The sequence below is a fragment of the Osmerus mordax genome, chromosome 18 (genome assembly GCF_038355195.1).
Source record: "Osmerus mordax isolate fOsmMor3 chromosome 18, fOsmMor3.pri, whole genome shotgun sequence".
NCBI classification, from domain to species: Eukaryota; Metazoa; Chordata; class Actinopteri; order Osmeriformes; family Osmeridae; genus Osmerus; species Osmerus mordax.
In genome coordinates, this window is record NC_090067.1 from 11949417 (window position 1) to 11968485 (window position 19069).

General features: G+C 49.2%; 2 protein-coding genes across 2 annotated transcripts; one reads left to right on the forward strand and one right to left on the reverse strand.

Annotated features, from left to right (window-relative positions):
* The first annotated feature begins 6679 nt into the window (after positions 1 to 6679).
* On the forward strand, positions 6680 to 10843 carry rbbp4 (retinoblastoma binding protein 4). The gene is made up of 12 exons (XM_067255374.1): positions 6680 to 6822; positions 7252 to 7399; positions 7491 to 7636; positions 7728 to 7901; positions 8163 to 8278; positions 8691 to 8851; positions 8953 to 9079; positions 9226 to 9303; positions 9385 to 9461; positions 9595 to 9652; positions 9776 to 9886; positions 9983 to 10843. Exons 1-12 carry the CDS (start codon positions 6807 to 6809, stop codon positions 10043 to 10045), a joined length of 1275 nt encoding a protein of 424 aa, XP_067111475.1. The 5' UTR covers positions 6680 to 6806; the 3' UTR covers positions 10046 to 10843.
* A 304-nt stretch (positions 10844 to 11147) lies between these two features.
* On the reverse strand, positions 11148 to 14744 carry LOC136962532 (desmin-like). The gene is made up of 6 exons (XM_067256324.1): positions 14285 to 14744; positions 13373 to 14253; positions 12962 to 13176; positions 12586 to 12793; positions 11856 to 11980; positions 11148 to 11413 (listed from the first exon to the last, which is right to left on the reverse strand). The coding sequence occupies exons 1-6, from the start codon at positions 14742 to 14744 to the stop codon at positions 11332 to 11334; spliced, it is 1971 nt and encodes a 656-aa protein (XP_067112425.1). The 3' UTR covers positions 11148 to 11331.
* Positions 14745 to 19069: the final 4325 nt, after the last annotated feature.

Consider the following 19069-nt stretch of genomic DNA (forward strand, 5'->3'; position numbering starts at 1 on the left):
CAGACGCTCTTATCCAGAGCGACTTACAGTAAGTACAGGGACATACCCCCCGAGGCAAGTAGGGTGAAGTGCCTTGCCCAAGGACACAACGTCATTTGGCACGGCCGGGAATCGAACCAACAACCTTCTGATTACTAGCCCGCTTCCCTAACCGCTCAGCGACCTGACTCCCTAATACAGCCGTGTGGCTGGCTGACTGCCCTCCCCCATGCCCCCCTCGCCACAATCTGCCCGCCTAGCTCCCCGCCCACCTGGGACTGTGCTGGCAGGCCCGAGGGAGCGGGGGGGGCAGAGTGCCTTCCCGGATGCGTCTCACCTCTCGTCCCCTCTGCCTCACCCTAGCCCTGCTCACATAGCTTGTGCCTGGTTGTGGGACTGACAGAGGGCCTGCAGGGAGATCAGGGAGATCGAATCCAAGCACGCTGGTACTCCTTGCTTTAGCTGAGGGTGGGAACGTGCACATGGGCAAATCTTTTGGGATGAGATGAGACACATCTAAGGCACGTTGCTCATTTACGACTCAGGCCACCCTTTGCAATCAATCCAGGCCATCGCTCTATTCCTCAATTTCTTTCTCTCTCTCTTCTTTATCTTTGATAGTTCTCAGAGCTAGGAACCGACAAGCCTGAAAGTACCCAAGACGCGTGCTTGTCTGTGCCTGTGTGTGCCGTTTCATTAGCATAGCGAATCTGAAGTGGATACTGGACACCACTCATGGTCACACAATCATGGATGCTTCCTTTGATCCAACCGCCCGAGTGTAAGGTTGTTATGACCAGTAGGTCACACACACACACACACAAGCATGGAGTGCACTCATTACTATGATAAGTATCTGTTCTGCCTCTGTTGTTTTCATTGGATTTTCATTTCAAAGGGAGGCCAGACCAACAGTTCCTTGCAATGGATGGGTTGTGTGTGGCCACTGTGTGTCTGGATGAGGGAGGGAGAGACAGACAGGGAGAGACAGACAGGGAGAGACAGACAGGGAGAGACAGACAGGGAGAGACAGACAGGGAGAGACAGACAGGGAGAGACAGACAGGGAGAGACAGACAGGGAGAGAAACCTAGAAGGAAAGAGAGAGAGATGGGAGAGAGACATACACCAGTCTTCTGTTTTCCTGTTGGCTCAGTTGTGTGTGTTGGCCTTTGCATGTGCCCTTTCCCAGTACTACATCTGAGGCTCTGTGTCTCTTTGATGACACAGTGAGTTCTGGCCAGGTTGGCCTTTTGAGGGTGTGAACTTCTCTGATTTGAACTGTCACTTCTCCTACGTTCTCTCAAACACACAGGATCCACACCCAAATCAGCGCCCCCTGGTGAATATTTCAGGAGGCATCATTCTGCCACCGTGAACATGTGGCTCTTCACAGCCCTAAGAGCTGGTATACACACTCGTCTAGCTGTGGAATAAACTGTGTGACACAAATGCATGAATACTTAATACATGCACACGCGTGTGGGAGGCCTTGTAGGCCAGCAAGGACAGAAAAAACAGGAAAGTGAAAAAAATAGTAATTCCTGTATTCGGTTGAATACAGGAATTCAACCGTCCTAAAAACGGTTTATGATACATAATTATTAGCATTCCAGGGATCTAAATGGACAAGGCTGATGATAATGGATGCTCAGCACAACCAATTGTTGATCATTTTATTTCACCTTTCTATGGATGTAAATATTTTGTTACCATCCACCGGGAGTCAGATGGCTGAGCGGTGAGGGAGTCGGGCTAGTAATCTGAAGGTTGCCAGTTCGATTCCCGGCCGTGTCAATTGACGTTGTGTCCTTGGGCAAGGCACTTCACCATACTTGCCTCAGGGGGGAATGTCCCTGTACTTACTGTAAGTCGCTCTGGATAAGAGCGTCTGCTAAATGACTAAATGTAAATGTAAATGTAAATCCAATGCAGGTGTAAGAGGCTTGAACATTGTGGTCATGTGTGCGTGTGTGCGTGTGTGTGTGCGCGTGTGTGTGCCCCTTCTCATATCACACGTCAGTTTTTGCTTTGCTAAATCACTCGCAGGCAAGAATGGAAAGTCACAAAACATGAAGAACAGATGCACTTTCTCTCTATCCTTCCCTTAAACACACACACACACACACACACACACACTCCACCACACACCTACCACCATCACAATCCTTTGTTTCATTGTCCTCCATTCCAAGGTACTAGGTTTCCCCATGACCTTTGAACCCTCACATCTACCTTTTGACATTCAACAGGAAGAGAAATAAGGGCAGTGAAGACACCGATCTACGATCAGCCTCTCTTTCTGCCCTACATGGTTCGACTCCGAAATTGGGGAGTCACCCAGCCTGCCTTCAGTCCACATCGTTTTGAAATTCCAAGGCCGAATGTTGCAAACATTTCCCCAAGCCCACCAGAAGGGAAAACAATTAAATAATACACTATCAATAAATTGCAACACATTAAGACATCTGTATCACCCGAGTCTATGCAATATAGTTTCAGCTCGACATCACCTCTGGGATTCAATCTGCTCCTGTTTATTGGCAATCCTGATTAATGTTCATCTCTAACTGGAAACGTAATGTACCCGAGCTGCAGATTGTTTTATTACTCCCAGCTTTGATGCGACTAGTTATTATGATAATCCCCCTGGGACCGTCAACGCATTAACGGTCTGTTAAGTTGTCTGTAAGAGATTTCGGGGGTCATAGGACTTTTGTAGGTACGGGATGACCTATGACAAACGTAACTTTATATGCATGCATTCTCGAGACGTGTTTCTCTTCAAGACAGACCGTTGATGAGTATGGCTATAGTAGGAAACAATCACACTGCATGTCTAAACTGACGTTTTCGTGAACTAAACACTAGCTTTGCGAGGTAGCCGATGGTGGCACATATGTCACTCAATACCTACTAGATTGTCTTATATTTGTGTTCAAATATTTATACTACAATTCCGTTAAAAAGGCAAATGGCAATGATGAATTCTGCAGCGTATAATAGCCATCCCCAAATTAGATTGGGCTTGACCACTGTCATCATTATGATCATTATCGGCATCCCGTACACGCTATATTCTGCTTGGACAGAAAATGATAGGATAATTTCCCTAAAACTAAAAATACTTACCAGTTACAGCAAGGTGCAGCGAAGGCAAGGAATGGGTCAGAAGTTGTCAAATGTCGGTTTGCGCTTGTTGTATCTGTAAGAATGTCATCGTTTGGGTTTTATTTTTGCTTTGCTGGTGCGTGGACGGAACGGTTCAAAACGATTCTCAGCTCACTGGTCACTGACTGCATCCAAGGCGCGGTGAGAGATACGGTAGGGGGATGAGAACGGGGTGGGGAGGGGGATGCACGAGGGATGCGATTCCTGGTATGTGAAATTGAGCTGTAGCGGTAACGGGTGGTACTGTTGAATAGCAAGAAATTGATGGAGAAAGGGAGGCAGACTCAATCTCCATGGTTACACACCTGACCCAGTTATAACCACAATGCGCGGGGATAACAAGGAAAGGATGATTAGGATTCTTAATTAACTTAAAAACCCCTTCAGCCCATATGGATACCGTGCTTATATCTCATTTACACGCCTTATCCCTATGCTGCCAAGCTGCAGCTTTCGCTGGCTGGGCAAAGAGAGCTAGGTTTGCGGCACGTGCAACCTCGGATAGGCCCATGGGATGTTCTTAACACAACACATCTCTTTAATATCGATTGGTTGTGTTGGCTAATATCGTGCAGTGTTTATTTCCTATAGAAAGGTTTTTTATGTAAGGCTCCTGTTCAAATGTGTTCGATGTATTGACTTGTATCTGCAGTATTACTGCTCAACTTATGTCTTCACATTCAATTTTTCTTGTGACAAAGGTAGATGAAAGGCCACAGGTGTTCTGACGTACATTTGCAGTGTGTGTGTGTGTGTGTGTGTTTAAAAGACAACAAAGGCAATCCACTCTAAACCACTTAGCTGTGCCCAATACAGGTTATGGGCATGTGATACATATTCAGGTTGAGAGCTTTATGGATTAGAGAGATACAACTTGAATGACGGGTCACAGGTGACAGGAACCTCATAGGGGAAAAAAAACTTTTAGCAAATGAATGGACGCTTAACAGACCTGTCTGCCTGCATTAAAAAGCATGTCCTATTTCCCAGACCACTTTCTCCCTGGCCTTTCCCGCCCTACGTCACACACTGTTTACCCACAATACATTTCAACCTTGATCCCAACAGTAACTGAGACAGTTACCCCCAAGGCATGAGCTGCAGAAAATGGCTTGGTTCCAACCCAAACTCAGCCACCCTAACCCCGTTCACTTAAGTAAGGATAAGGGAAGGATTTCTATTTGAGATTAATAGGAGATTAGAGGCAGGTACGTTGACCTATAGGAGCCTAAAGGGCAGTTTGTTGAACCCAGAGCCATATTAGTGAGACCTCGCGGGTGAAAATGTATAGCACTGGGGAAAGGGTCTAACAATTCAAAACACATAAATCCAACTGCTCGGATCAATGCCCTGTCCCAAAGGCGAGCCATTGAGCCACAACACAATCCATCCAACTGCAGGGTCCTTTTTTCCAATTACTAGCCTGTGTTTTAAAAGCTGGCTTCCACTGGGAAACTGAATCAAGAGGCAAGGAATTACTAAAGAAAACACTGAAGAATCGCGGAAAAAGCTACTCAAAAAGCCATCCGTGGCTGAGAGTGATTGTGCTAATAATGACGGCAAATTAAGTCACACGTCACATTTAAACCTGGCCAATTTGGTTTGAGGTTCAAATTGATGATAAAACCCCAATTACAAAGCCACCTGTATACCATGGCTATACGACACTGTGGCAAATACAGCCAGCGTCACTAATGCTGCTGTATGCTGTGTTAAGCGTATTACTGATTCTCTCTGTTCCATGTTGGGGTCAGGTCTGTGGTAATTCATTTAACCGGTTCTGTACGCATCCCCAGTGAGCTACTGTGTGTCCTCATCTCCACCCAGTTTTGTGTGTGTGTGTGTGTGTGTGTGTGTGTGTGTGTGTGTGTGTGTGTGTGTGTGTGTGTGTGTGTGTGTGTGTGTGTGCGTGCGTGCGTGCGTGTGTGTGTGTGTGCGTGTGTGTCATCTACAGTATGATCCCATGAGACAAGGAAATGGGATTAGTTTACCAGTACAAACCTTCTGGCCCAAAGTGGAATGTCATATAAAGGTCAAATAAAAGTAGGCGCGTTTATGTACGCATATCCACAATTGTCATACTTCTCACATTTGGCAATATAGAGGATAAAACATCTGCTCCACTGTCAGCGCAAGTAAAAATGTTTAACAAGAATGACAGTGACGATTAAAAATAAAAACAAATGATTAGGCGATACCTCAGGGAGTCACACACACGAAATTGTATTTGTCCCATCAATCCACTTCCTGACAAAAGTGTCACAAGTGACATTTTGTACAATAAATAGAAACATAAATGCAGAGCAATATCACAGGTTGCTGAGACAGCCAACTCTGGAGTGATTAACTGTTACAATAAAAGCGAACGATGGACAGATCCGTCATCATCAATATTGCTCTGATCTATGCACTCCCTACGGCGTGTGCAGGCTACATTATCCAAGCTCACTGAGTGGTGAAGAGGCAATTTTCTGCAGCAACGGGAACAGATTATGTCTGTTTGTGCGCTGCTGGGGAAACAAGAAAAGTATAAATATACGTTTTACTTGGCTTCTAGTTTTTAGATGGGCTCTCGGGTGAAGATTTAAATAAGTGCTTCTAAAATATATCGTTTCATAATTTTTTTCTTCATCAAATTACTATGTTGAATTATTTATGTTTTCTGATGGGAGGGGGGAGGATAAGGAGGGAGAGAAAGACAGTTTCTTTGGTAGCTACGGTATTAGCATCAGCTTGGCCTGAAAAAGAAAACAGTTAGGCCTAGTCTATAGCTTGTGCCCAAAGGCTTTAATCTGAACACTTTTATTGACTTGGCGATGGAAGGACACAGACACACACGCACACACACACACACACACGCACGCACGCACACACACACACACACAGAGCTCTAGTTCAACTCCACATGTGCTGATTTAGGTCTATCAAAAAGCCTTGGTCTAGGTTACTACACCCGTCAGCTAAAAATATCCACAGCTCAGCTGTGCCACACAGCCCTCACAGCAGCAGAAGCGGTTACTACTCTTTAATTCCCTGTGTTGTCACACTATCCTTGTTCTCTTGTTCCTCCACTCTGCCTTTGGCATCACTGGCTGGATACAAATGTAATGTGTGATAGTCAGCGCTAGATAATAAGTGTTTGTGAAATGATTGGACGTGGTCTTGGAGAGCAGCACTGTCGGTGCTCTTAAGGATTTATGTCAGAGGTATTTTCTTGCATGTCGTCTTCGACATTATATCACTCCCCATTCGTTTGAATGGTTGTTATCCACGCGAAGGGTTAACTCTTCGATTCACAGCGTGGGTACTGCATCGATGTGGGACAGCGGACTGCAAATTTAAATCAGACCCAGCAGAAAATTGTCGAGATAAATTACTGTACTGACGCCCCCTTCTGGCCGCGGGATGACATTAACATGAAATCAATGGCTGCCAAAGTGACGTAGGTGTCGGCTTCCTCCTGATTGGTTAGTTGACGGCTCGCTTGTAGGCGCTGGCGCGAACGTGCCCATGTTGTAGTGAGAGGCGAGACAAAAGCGCTCTGGCTAGCCTGCTAGCTACCATTTTAATCGGATATCACAGTTAGCAAGCTGCTGAACTGCCAATAATATATATATTTTTTGCTACAAACATCTGTTTACCGGTGGTTCTGCTACAATGGCCGATAAGGAAGGTAACGGATTCGTATTTCATTATGATAATTAGGGCTACTGCTGTTAGCTGAGCTGTGCTGCTCAGTCAGTGGTTGGATGGCTAGCAAGCCGATATTATCTACGCTAGCTAGCTAGCATGTCTGTCGGAATTCCATCACACTGTGATCCCATTACTGATCATTTGAAACATTAGCTTGCTATCTTAGGGAGTCGTTGCCATTAGAAATAATTTGCCAACAAACATAATTTGTCGTTATACTGTCCTAACTTGCAAGCTCCGTGAATTGTTTGGACGACGTAACGCGCGTCAGTGAGCTGGCTAATTTGCATTCCGCCTGCATCTCAATATTACCCGGGAAAATCTTAACATGACCAAGCAGGCATATGTGTCAATTGTCAGAAACCTACCTCAAAATATCCCCCGCGATCTCCTCTGTCTTACTCTGTAGCTGCCTTTGACGATGCGGTGGAGGAACGGGTGATCAACGAGGAGTATAAGATTTGGAAGAAGAACACACCTTTCCTGTATGACCTGGTCATGACCCATGCCCTTGAGTGGCCTAGCCTGACCGCTCAGTGGCTCCCCGATGTCACCAGGTAACCAAAGCACCCACTCTTTCAGTTGTTCACAGTGACTCACACTGCATCAACAGCAATAGACCCATGACGATTTTGGTTCCTACCCTAGACCCGAGGGGAAGGATTTCAGCGTGCACCGCCTGGTTCTGGGCACGCACACTTCCGACGAGCAGAACCACCTGGTCATCGCCAGCGTACAGCTGCCCAATGATGATGCCCAGTTCGACGCCTCGCACTACGACAGCGAGAAAGGAGGTAAGGTGTCGACACACACACAAGTTTATAAAATAACCCTCATTTCTACAAGCATCACCAATGGTCTTAACTTGCCCCGCCCTCCCCACAGAATTTGGAGGCTTCGGCTCGGTGAGTGGAAAGATAGAGATTGAGATCAAGATAAACCACGAAGGCGAGGTGAACCGGGCGCGCTACATGCCCCAGAACCCCTGCATCATCGCCACCAAGACCCCCACCTCGGACGTGCTGGTGTTCGATTACACCAAGCACCCCTCCAAGCCAGGTACGTGGGTCTGGAGTCGCCCTGTGTGTCAATCCATCACCAGTATCTAAGCCCTTGAATGTGTCAAGGATTCTTGATTCGTCCCCACATGGTGCTTCGAGAAATCCACTTCCAATTCTCACTCTTCCGTGTAAATTAAAGTTCAGCGTGTTCAGATGTAGCCGGGACGCGTTTTGATAGTCCCTTGTTCTCGGTAGCAGTCACTGTGTGTGAGGCCGTTACAGTAGCGTGAGGTGACCCCTGTCCCTTTGCGGTCCCCAGACCCCTCTGGAGAGTGCGCCCCGGACCTGAGGCTGAGAGGCCACCAGAAGGAGGGCTACGGCCTCTCCTGGAACCCCAACCTGTCTGGCTGCCTGCTCAGCGCCTCTGACGACCACGTAAGACAAACGCACACTGCAACAGCACTACTGCACTGTCCTGTTTTGTATTTATATTGTACAGTATCGTTTTAGAATTAATAGGAATTGTTAGCATTTTGTTGTAAATTGTATACATTTATATTTAAAGACTGCAGACACTTTTAATACTCTTATATGGTTATTATATGTTTATTGTATGCACCTGCCCACCAAAGGTAAATTCCTTGTTTGTGTAAACTTACTTGGGGGGGGGGGGGGGGGGGGGGGGAGGGGGGGAACCTGATTGTGACGTACAAACACACATGGGCAAGACAACTCTGCTTGTGTTCTGTGTTTGAGTGGTTCATCTCTTAATTTTTTTCTTCTCTCTCTCTCCCCCTCTTTTTCTCTCTACCCCTCTCCTATCTGTGTCCCCCCTCCCCCCATGCAGACCATCTGTCTGTGGGACATCAGCGCAGTGCCTAAGGAGGGGAAGATCGTGGACGCCAAGACCATCTTCACGGGCCACACGGCTGTGGTGGAGGACGTGTCTTGGCACCTGCTGCACGAATCTCTCTTCGGATCGGTGGCCGACGACCAGAAGCTCATGATGTCAGTTTCCCGGGCGTCTCTCCCAAAGCCTTGCAGTGCATACAGCATCTGAGCATGTCAACCAACGTCATGTTTATCATCTGTGTCTCTCTCACACACAGCTGGGACACACGCTCCAACAACACCTCCAAGCCCAGCCACGCCGTGGACGCCCACACGGCCGAGGTCAACTGCCTGTCCTTCAACCCCTACAGCGAGTTCATCCTGGCCACAGGCTCTGCCGACAAGGTCTGTCTGCCCCATGCCGGCCTCCTCTGGCTGGGGAGGACTTGGCTTCAGCTGCCCCTACCTGGAATGGAGGGGTACGAGACTGTTTTAGACAGGAAGCTGTTTTGCTCACTTCCTCCTTGTTGTTGTTCTTCTTCTTCTCTCAGACTGTGGCCCTCTGGGACTTGAGGAACCTCAAACTGAAGCTGCACTCCTTCGAGTCGCACAAAGACGAGATCTTCCAGGTAGGACCCCCCCCCCCCCCCCCCCCCCCCCCCAGCTTCTGTGCCTGGACCTGTAACAAGCTCTCTGATTGGTCGTTGCAGGTCCAGTGGTCGCCCCATAACGAAACCATTCTGGCGTCTAGCGGCACAGACAGGAGGCTCAACGTCTGGGACCTCAGGTAGATAAAACACACACTCACTCACAGGGTTGGCTCACGGGACCCTGTTATTTTGTAAGTGAACCTCTACACACCCAAACACCTCTTTTTTATTGATTTGCTCAGTAAAACATCCTTGTTTGTATTTTTCTAGTAAAATCGGAGAGGAGCAGTCTCCTGAAGATGCAGAAGATGGCCCTCCAGAACTTCTGGTGAGTGACGCTCCTCTGACACCGACCGTGTCGTCATGAGACAGGAACAGAGAGCACATGATCGTCAGAATGGGCTGTGGTTGTGAGTCTGTGAAGCCGGTCTAACCCTGTCGCTGTCCGCAGTTCATCCACGGAGGTCACACGGCCAAGATCTCAGACTTCTCCTGGAACCCCAACGAGCCCTGGGTCCTGTGCTCGGTGTCTGAAGACAACATCATGCAAGTCTGGCAGATGGTGAGACTCCCGTACACACTCGCTCCTCCGAACACACAGGACGGTACACACACACACACAGCTCACCCACCTCTCACCTTCTGTCTGTCCAACCAGGCTGAGAACATCTACAATGATGAGGACCCAGAGGGGGCAGCCGATCCAGAGGTCACCGTCTAGAGGCTGACCCCCTGCCCCCCCAGCCCCCTCTTCACCCGCCCCCCTCACCCATCCCCACTGTGCAGCCCGGGGCTCAGGACACCTCCATAGTCGAGCACCGCGAGCTCTCGTCAGCTCCTCTCCTGAATCTCTGCAGATGTTTATGGTTGACATCAGAGTGCTAACACTGGTCCAATATAGGAGAACTGTAGTTAGCTTACAGTGAACATCTCTTATTGGTCAGGTAAAGGAGATTGAGAGAGGACAGTCTTGTTTTTGAGGAGCACCCCCCCCCCCCATCCATGTTTTCGTAGTTTCTAAAGGCGGTACCATGGAAAGCCGTGTCTCGACAACAGGAAGTAATTTATTGTCGGAAGAATTTCTCCCAGCTCCGGTTTTTGTACTGTATTATAAAGAAGTGTATTTTTCTAAGCCCTCTCCATTGGCCTTTCCTTGCCATGTTACTTCTCTCCTTTGACTTCTCCTATTCAGAAATGTCCGTAATTTGACTCTTGGCACAGGGAGGCTAGGTGAAGGTATAGCTTTTTGACCGCAAAGAAAAGATGTTGAAAGACAAAATTCCATGTTCAGACAACTACGTCAAGGATGGATTTGGTGACTCCAGAAATGAGGGTTAGATCCCTGGTCACTGATAGTAGTTTTTATACATGCATCGATCGTCCCATAATCTACACTAGGTGTGTTCTCGAACATTTTCATATTGTTATGTGTATTTGAAGGTATCCTCTGTCTGTTTCCCTCATTCTCTTGTTTTCCATTTGTACAGTAAATGCATTCTTAATAAAAACTTTCTCTCTCTCCCCCCCAGCCTTTGTTTAATTTAATGTGGTATGCAAGTTGGGTCCCACTATATATATTTAGGTCAGGATTGTACAAATTGGTCTCCCTGCTATTTTTAGGTTCACCTTTGCTAATGTATACAGACATGATCAGACAGTGTGCTGGTCAGAGCTGCAGTATGTTGAGTCAAAGATGACGTACTCTTTCTCCTAACCCCGTATCGCTCTCTCCGCTGTTTAAAAGCTGCGTTGTCCTTATATGCACACCTCTCTCTTCAGAAGCCTTAGTCAGAGCTGTCAGCTCATCACCAGCACTCGCACAGTTTGAAGTGAAAGAACAAACCTTTATTCATGTGGGTGACGCATCCTACAAGCTCTAGAATCGTCTTTATACACAGTGTTCTGCTACGCTGTGTTCTGGAGTGTTCCACTACGCTGTGTTCTGGAGTTTTCCGCTGCGCTGTGTTCTGGATTCTGTCATTCCAGATCCCGCTGATGCGACCGTGGTTACAGATCCATCTTTATGATGTCATCGCGTTTTGTCGTGTTTGCTGTCGTCGGTTGACTCTTGTGGTCCTGGATGGCGTCCCTGTTGTAAGAGGACTGAAGTGAGGTCCATGGGAAGGTCTGTAGGTTTCATCAGACATAGGTGGGACATGTCCAAGCCACTTTTTGAAAACGGTAAATCTGTCCCCCTCCCACAGTTTTAATAAGAACATATTTAGGCCCTAATGGTTACATCCTTAGTCAATCAAAAAACTGTCCCATCCATGTCTGAAAACAAACCTACGCCCCTGGTTTAAACAGGAAGTGAAATTGACATTCAAACATGTAAATAGGTGCGTTCGACTTCATGCAGCGCCGGGGTCGCCTGCAGCTGCCTGCAGCCCAGCTGACTTGAAGCAGCCAATGGTATTCTCAGCTTCAAGTTAGCCGGCTGTCGGCGCCGCCGGCGCTGCATGAAGTCGAACACAGCTCTTGATTCATCCGAAGGAAGGCATGTGATGTTTGCTGTAGTGAAGATAACAGACCTATACTGGAGTATCGTCTTATTGAGGGTGTCTTTCAGCTCCTCCAGCTTCTTGCTCTTCCTCTTCTGAACTAGCAGCTCAGTCTTCAGCTGTCGGCTGCTCTCCTCCAGCCTGCCTACCATGTCCTGTGGACCACTCGGGGTTAGAAGGATTATATATCTTTTACAAACAAATGAAAACATCTACATTTCAGTCACTGTGATACTATCTGCCTTGTATAAAATATATATATATTTTTTTAACTTTTGAGAGAATTTTCTTTTAAAAAAAACACTCCTTTCACACACAGTGAAAGGAGAGGTGCAGAGAGGAGAGGGGAGGGGAGGGGAGAACAGAGAAGTCTAGAAACAGAGTAGAGTAAATCAAGAGCAGAGTACAATAGAGTCCTCATCAAGCTCATCATAATGCCCAACAAAATGTGTAAACTCTCACTTCCTCCTTCATCCTGTATCTCTCACTTCCTCCTTCATCCTGTATCTCTCACTTCCTCCTTCATCCTGTATCTCTCACTTCCTCCTTCATCCTGTATCTCTCACTTCCTCCTCCATCCTGTATCTCTCACTTCCTCATTCATCCTGTATCTCTCACTTCCTCCTGTATTTCTCATTTCCTCCTTCATCCTGTATCTCTCACTTCCTCCTTCATCCTGTATCTTCCTTCCTCCTGTATCTCTCACTTCCTCCTGTATCTCTCACTTCCTCCATCCTGTATCTCTCACTTCCTCCTTTACCCTGTGTCGCTTCACGTCCTCCCTCCGCTGCATGTCCATGAGTGTGAGTCTCTCCTCCAGACAGACCCTCTGCAGCTCCAGCCTCTGTCTCTCCTCCCTCAGGGGTCCCAGACGGGCCCTGAGCTCCTGGGCCTGCTCCCTGGCCTTCACCAGGGCCCCTGCCCCCCCCTCCCTTCGCTTCACCAGCCCCAGCAACACAGGCTCATATCTGGAGGGGGGTGGGGGGTGGGGTTTAAGGGCGTAAGGCATATATGTAGAACGTGGACAAAAGTACAGAGTACAAAGTTCAATCTTTTTACGTTTGCGGTGAAAGCGATTTGTTTTGAGATGTGAGAGTTTAGCGCATCAGACGTTGTTGATGATAGGTTACTTGTACCTTTCCTCCAGGGCCTTGATCCCCCCCTGCAGATACTGCTGGATGTCCCCACAAGAGTGTCTCCTACACTGGGACAGCTCCTCCTGGGGGCTGGGGGTCTGGCTGGAGGTGTGGGCTTGTAGCCGGGCCTGCAGGCTGGCTAGCTGGTCCCGATGGGCTGAGCGAAGCTGGCTCACCTCCTCGGTCAGCTGGGCCACGTGGGACTGGAGCTCCTCCTAGGACAGAGAAAGAAGTAAAGAAAGTATTTATATCGTTTATATTTATAAGTTTATGTAATTTTTTTTATGTAAAAGGCTTTATGGTTCTGTGTAGCTCAGAGCAGCATGTGGAACGATTTGTAGATTCACTGAATTCCAGAAGGTTCTAGAAGATTTCGTTGTCTGAGGTGATCGAAGGTTCTAGAAGTCGTACCTGTCCCTTTAGGAAGCTGTCCACGTCGCTCTGCTGCGTCGCCAGGGCGACCTGGCTGTGGGCGCAGTCCCTGGCGACGGCGAACAGCCTCCTCTTCAGCCGGCGTGTCTCCTCCTGCCAGCCCTGCCTCTCCAGCCTCGCCCGCGCCAGCCTCCCCTCCTCCTCCCTCCTCTCCCCCCTCAGACTCCCCACCTCCCTCATCCTCTCCCCGCGCCTCGCCTCCGCCTCCACCCCCAGCACCCGCAGCAGCGCCTCCACCGCCTCCTCCCCCCTCCCTTCCCCCTCCTCCCCCCTCAGCCGGAGAACCTCGGCCAGCAGCTCCTCCCTCCGTCCCTCCAGGCGCCCCACCTCCTCGATGCAGCCTTCCAGACGGGCGCCCAACGCCCCCAGCTCCTCCCTGTCACCCCCCAGCGCCTCCACCCCGACCCCCGTCCCTGCCGGCTCGAGGGGGTTGGGGTCTGCGCCGCCCCGACTCACCCCGGACATGTGTCCTGTGGCGGCTGTCCCCTCGGAGTCCCCTACCCCCCCTAAGGGCCCCTCCATGGAGACCCCCGTCTCCAAGGGATCTGAACAGAGTCCGCTTCCTCCCACATCAACCCTGACATCAACGTAGGTCCCAGTCTCAGCACAGGTCCCTCCATAAAGACCCCCCTCTTCCCCCTGCTCGACCCAGGGACGGAGAGGGGGCGACTGGGCCTCCCTGTTCCTGCCCAGGCTGAGGTATCCTTGCTCTGGGCGCTCGTCCCAGTCCACTGGGGTGAGGTCCATGCCAGCCTCCTCCATGCAGCTCTCCAGCATGGCCAGCATTCCCAGCAGCTCTGTCTGGTACTCGGTCATGGTCCCGCTCAGCTCGGTCCCGGCCGACGTCAGGGCAGCTGGGCCTCAGAAGATGCACCCCTCGTGTCCCCGTACCCGTCCAACGAGGAGCCCGGACCCTGTGGGTGGGGCGTGCCCTGCCCCCCCCGGGTCCTAGTCCCATCCAGGCGGGTGCGAAGGGCGGTTCGATTCGCCTGACGGGACGCCCCCCGCGGGGCCTCCTGCTGGATCCGTCGGAGGCAGTGTCCGTGCCGGCCCACCGGGGGTGTGGGTCAGGGTGGGGGGTGGAGAGCGGAGAGCCCAACAGCACGCCCGTCAGCCCCTCACAGCTCCTCAGAAGCTCATCCATCTCTCCCAGGTGGGCCCCGTACAGAGGGGCCCTGCCCAGACCTGTCCCTGAACCTCTCCCCCCCGCCTGGAGGAGCGAAGGAGCTCGGATACACTCTCCTGTCTCCCTCCCTCGCTCCATCCCCTCCTCCTTCTCCTCCTCCTCCTCATCGATGAAGAGGAAGCCGGCCGAAGGGTCCGGCTGGAAATCGTTCTCCGGATCCTTCATCTGCTCAGCTGGTCCGACGTCCAATCACATGGCTCACGTCGCTGCGGGGACAAGGTATAAGCTAGGGGAAGGATTCGACAATACATAGATCTGACCTTAAGCGTACAGGAGGGGGGACCAACCCTGTTCCTGGACAGGAACCACCCAGTAGGTTTTTTCACTCAAACCTCAGTTACGTAGATCATCAACTAGTGTGTTGTTGGGATCAGATGTGTTGAAGTAGGGATGAAATCCAAACCCACGGGATGGTAGAGGAACCGGGTTGGGCAGCCCTGAGGTGCAGTGAGTTGATGAGGTGAAATAGCACTCTGTGTGTGTGTGTGTGTGTCGGGTAGGGGGGGGGGGGGGGGGGGGGTGGGACCTGAGTCACTCAGACAGCTGCCTCGGATCCAACCCACATAACACTCCACCTGACAGCTGGGAGGGTGCTGACACACACACACACACACAGAGGAATTCACACATAACATGTGACACTGTCTCATTGTATAAACATGTACGAACCCCGTAAGCTTTTGGCACGACAACAGCCAGTAAACAGATTATACAGCGGGGGACAATGATCCTAACATGTCATGTACGGGCCAGGGTACACATACGTGTTCCCTGGTTGGCATCTCACTTCTTGTCGAAACATTTTTCTATTCTGGCCTTGCAGTAGGAATCTCTCTCTGGATGTGGACATGTCACCAAAGCCCTGCAGCCAGAACAAGCCTCAAAGCAACATCAACATGTTCCTCTCAATCCTCTTTACCATAATCAAGCTCTTCAAAAATACTCCGTACAGGTTTGTTGTCTTCTGTTGATTCAGTTCACACCCTCAGCTAACAGTAATTTAATAATCCCAATTTGTAGCATCTTGACGTCACGTTGACCGCTGTTTTCCAGGGACTGGCAGTTATTGCCCCAGGCGTGGCATGTAGGCCAGCTGTCTGGGGGGGCACACAGGCAGAGAGGAGGCCTCCAGATCCAACTGTCCATGAGCACACTCACCCGGTCATGTGGGCTGGCTGTGCATTCAAAAGCTTGTGTTTAAGAAAACACTGTGTGTACCCAAAAGGAAAATATAGATGATTCTATATTGGTGTATTTCTGTCATTTAGCTCTTGTCCAAAGCAACATGAAGGGGCGGATTCAAATCTAGGACTTGATGATCTGCAGTCAGATTGCTCACCCACTGAGCTATACCCATGTGTATCGACATTCTATCGGTATATATTTAAAACAATACATACCTAAGACTTCATCTGTCAGTATATTTTGATTAGTTAAATCTAAAGTTACTTTTCTCAGAACATATTTCCACAGAACGAATGTTGAGATGTACGGTACAGAATTGAATCGTGATTTCTTTTTTCATGCATAGCTTTTAATTTTCTTCGACCCGCCACACAAGTACCCAAACGCTGAAAGGAGTTTTGTCCAGTTAGACAAGCAGGACATACTCACATCTTGGCAGTCTTCTTGGAGTTTTCCGTCTCATGTCTTCCTCAAACTGTTATCACAGGATGAAACTCTGAGACAAGGCAACTGGAGAGACTGAGAGAACTGAGAGAGAGAGAGAGAGAGACAGAGAGGGAGGGAGAGAAGGAGGGAGGAAGAGAGGGAGGAAGAGAGGGAGGGAGGGGGGGAGGGAGGGAGGGGGGAGGGAGGGAGGGAGGGATAGTGAGAGAGAGAGAGGGAGGGAGGGAGATCTGAACTTACCCTGCCTCCTCTCTCACAGACAACCAGTGTGCTGCTATGTGTTTTCCATGGCTACCCTGAATCTGTTTACGTTTATTAATAAACAGTCCTCGGAGAGAAAGACGAGCCATGGTGGGCTGCTCATCGTCTACCCACAGACAGACAGAGAGACAAAGACACTGCGGAACTCTCTGGAAGATTCATTTAAGTTCCAATGACCCCTCGCCACATTGGCTGCCCTAACCTGTAAAACAAACAGCCCCGTGTATCCACTTTTAATCTGTATATGTGTGTATGAATGTGAAGAGCTACTTGATATTGTCCAATAGTAAACCTGTTACACAGAATAAATCCTCTCTTCCCATGTTCCCTGTTCACAGATCAGATTAGCTTGGTTTAGGTGCGCCGGCTGGAATGCTGGTGGTCAGAACTGGGTACGTTCATTAAATTGTGTGTGTGTGTGTGTGTGTGTTAAGAGAGAGGGAACATGGAGCTCAAGATTCCACCCATGCCAGTTCATTATCGAGCTCTAAATAGACTGTACTTCTCATGGCCCCCTCTAGAGACCACAGGCAGGATTGGTTCCCCCCCCCCCTCCCTCTCTCTCCTGGAGCCCCCTTGTCATGTTGGATCACAGGTGTGCTCCGTGTGTGTGTGTGTGTGTGTGTGTGTGTGTGTTTTTTCTTGTTCAGAAACGACAGGACAGTGCATCAATAAACGTCACAATCTTTCACCACTAGGTGGCAACATCATCTTAGCCAATCCACACTGAACTACAGAAACACGCAGTTTGATTATGTTAAACATCTATAATTTCAAGCTTTGCAACCCACATAACTTGACAGTCTAAGTAGCCTATCTTTTTGGTCTGGCCAGACTTTCAGTCTGCCTTTTTGTCGTAACAGTGAATCAAATGACTCAGAACCTTTCATTGGCCGTGGATAAACATTGATTGTCCTAGAGAGTGGTGGTGCGTGTCTGTGTGGATGACAGCTGCGATTGAGATAGAGGTCAATAGATGTCACTGTATCACTCGTTCACATTGTTTGTTCTCTTTATCTCTCTCGCTCTCTCTCTCTCGATCTTGCTGCGTGTCTCTCTTTCTCAATCTGTCTCGTTATTTCTCTCTCTCTATCTCTCGCTGTCTCACTCTCCTGTGGAGACTTTCCTGGCAAGACCAGGGGCCGAGAGTATTATCTGTTTTAATACAATGTTGAAACTCCGGGTTCAAGGCGGAGCCAGGCCGACCATGACACACACACACACACAGACACACACGCAGACAGACACAGACAGACACACACGCAGACAGACACAGACACACACACACGCAGACAGACACAGACAGACACACACACACAGACACACACACGCAGACAGACACAGACAGACACAGACAGACACACAGACACACACACACGCGGACAGACACAGACAGACACAGAAAGACACACACACACAGACACACACACACGCGGACAGACACAGACACACACAGACACACACACACACGCGGACAGACACAGACAGACACACACACACAGACACACACAGACAGACACACACGGACACACACACAAACAGACCCGTGGGGGTTTAGTCAGGAGATTGCGTTGTCTCCAGCCTTCTCCTCACCTCCTTGTCATGAACAACTCTTTTCTATCTTCCTCACTGCTCTTTCTTTCTCTCCTCTGTTGTCTCTCTATTATGTGTCCCGTGTGGAAGTGTCTGTCCATCTGCTGGGGTGTAGGACACCGGGACACCCCGTGTTTAGGGGGGCGTTCCGGTCTCGAGCGTCCCACTGATGGGCAGCACATGCTGGACGGCTTGTGGTAGCACACTGGGTCCTCTCCAAACTCTGCATGTTAGAAGGCATGTTATCTTTTTTTGTTTGTCTCTCATCCCTCGTCCCTTCCCCCCCTCTCTCTCCCTCTCTCTCTCCCTCCCTCCTTCTCTCTCTCTCTCCCTCTCTCCCTCCCTCCCTCCCTCCCTCTACCTCCCTCCCTCCCTCCCTCGGCCTCTCTCTCTGTGTGTGCACATGTGTGTGCACATGTGTGTGGGAGGTGTTTTCCATCATCCTTGTCATGTATGGCCTGTTCGGTGATGTACAGGATAGTCCCACTCTGCCTAAGTGTGTTTTAATGAGTCTGATGTCATCCACTGTTATATTACAGAAAAAGCTTGTGGATCTCTCAGTTGAAACGTCATCCATTTGCTGTCATCAAGCAACTCTTGTTTGTACAAGTCGAGGTTTTAAAGCCTCAATGGATTACTTGATATAATGGAGTACTGGCCCAATTTAACCAGCATGTGATTGTGTTTAGATTGAATGTTTTTCCATCTCAAAAGGTGATAGTGCTACCTACTATGAATTCACAGAGGAAAACAGAGAAGGGACTTATATGGGCAACGTTACAAAGTTCTCCAACTGATTTTTTCGCTGCCCCAAGGTCTACAATATGTCTCTGGTTGACAGCATGTTGATGTTTCCAATTTCAGAAATAGGTCCTGCTATGTTTTTGAGTGACAGAGGAAGTCCATCAGTGTACCACATGGGGAGTGACCTACTGTCATTCTCTCTCTGGGTTCAGGTAAGGGTGAATGAGCTTCTGTATACTTCTGAAGTAACTCCTGAAAGATTA

Excerpts from the sequence above, each read along its gene's own strand:
- rbbp4 (XM_067255374.1), top strand. Across the intron at positions 8,279-8,690 it reads TCAGCGCCTCTGACGACCAC|ACCATCTGTCTGTGGGACAT; the intron begins GTAAGACAAACG and ends CCCCCCATGCAG. Across the intron at positions 9,080-9,225 it reads CCACAGGCTCTGCCGACAAG|ACTGTGGCCCTCTGGGACTT; the intron begins GTCTGTCTGCCC and ends TTCTTCTCTCAG.
- LOC136962532 (XM_067256324.1), bottom strand. The coding sequence starts at position 14,744 with ATGAAGGATCCGGAGAACGATTTCCAGCCGGACCCTTCGGCCGGCTTC. Across the intron at positions 14,254-14,284 it reads CCGGGCTCCTCGTTGGACGG|GCCCAGCTGCCCTGACGTCG; the intron begins GTACGGGGACAC and ends GCATCTTCTGAG. Across the intron at positions 13,177-13,372 it reads ACAGCTTCCTAAAGGGACAG|GAGGAGCTCCAGTCCCACGT; the intron begins GTACGACTTCTA and ends TCTCTGTCCTAG.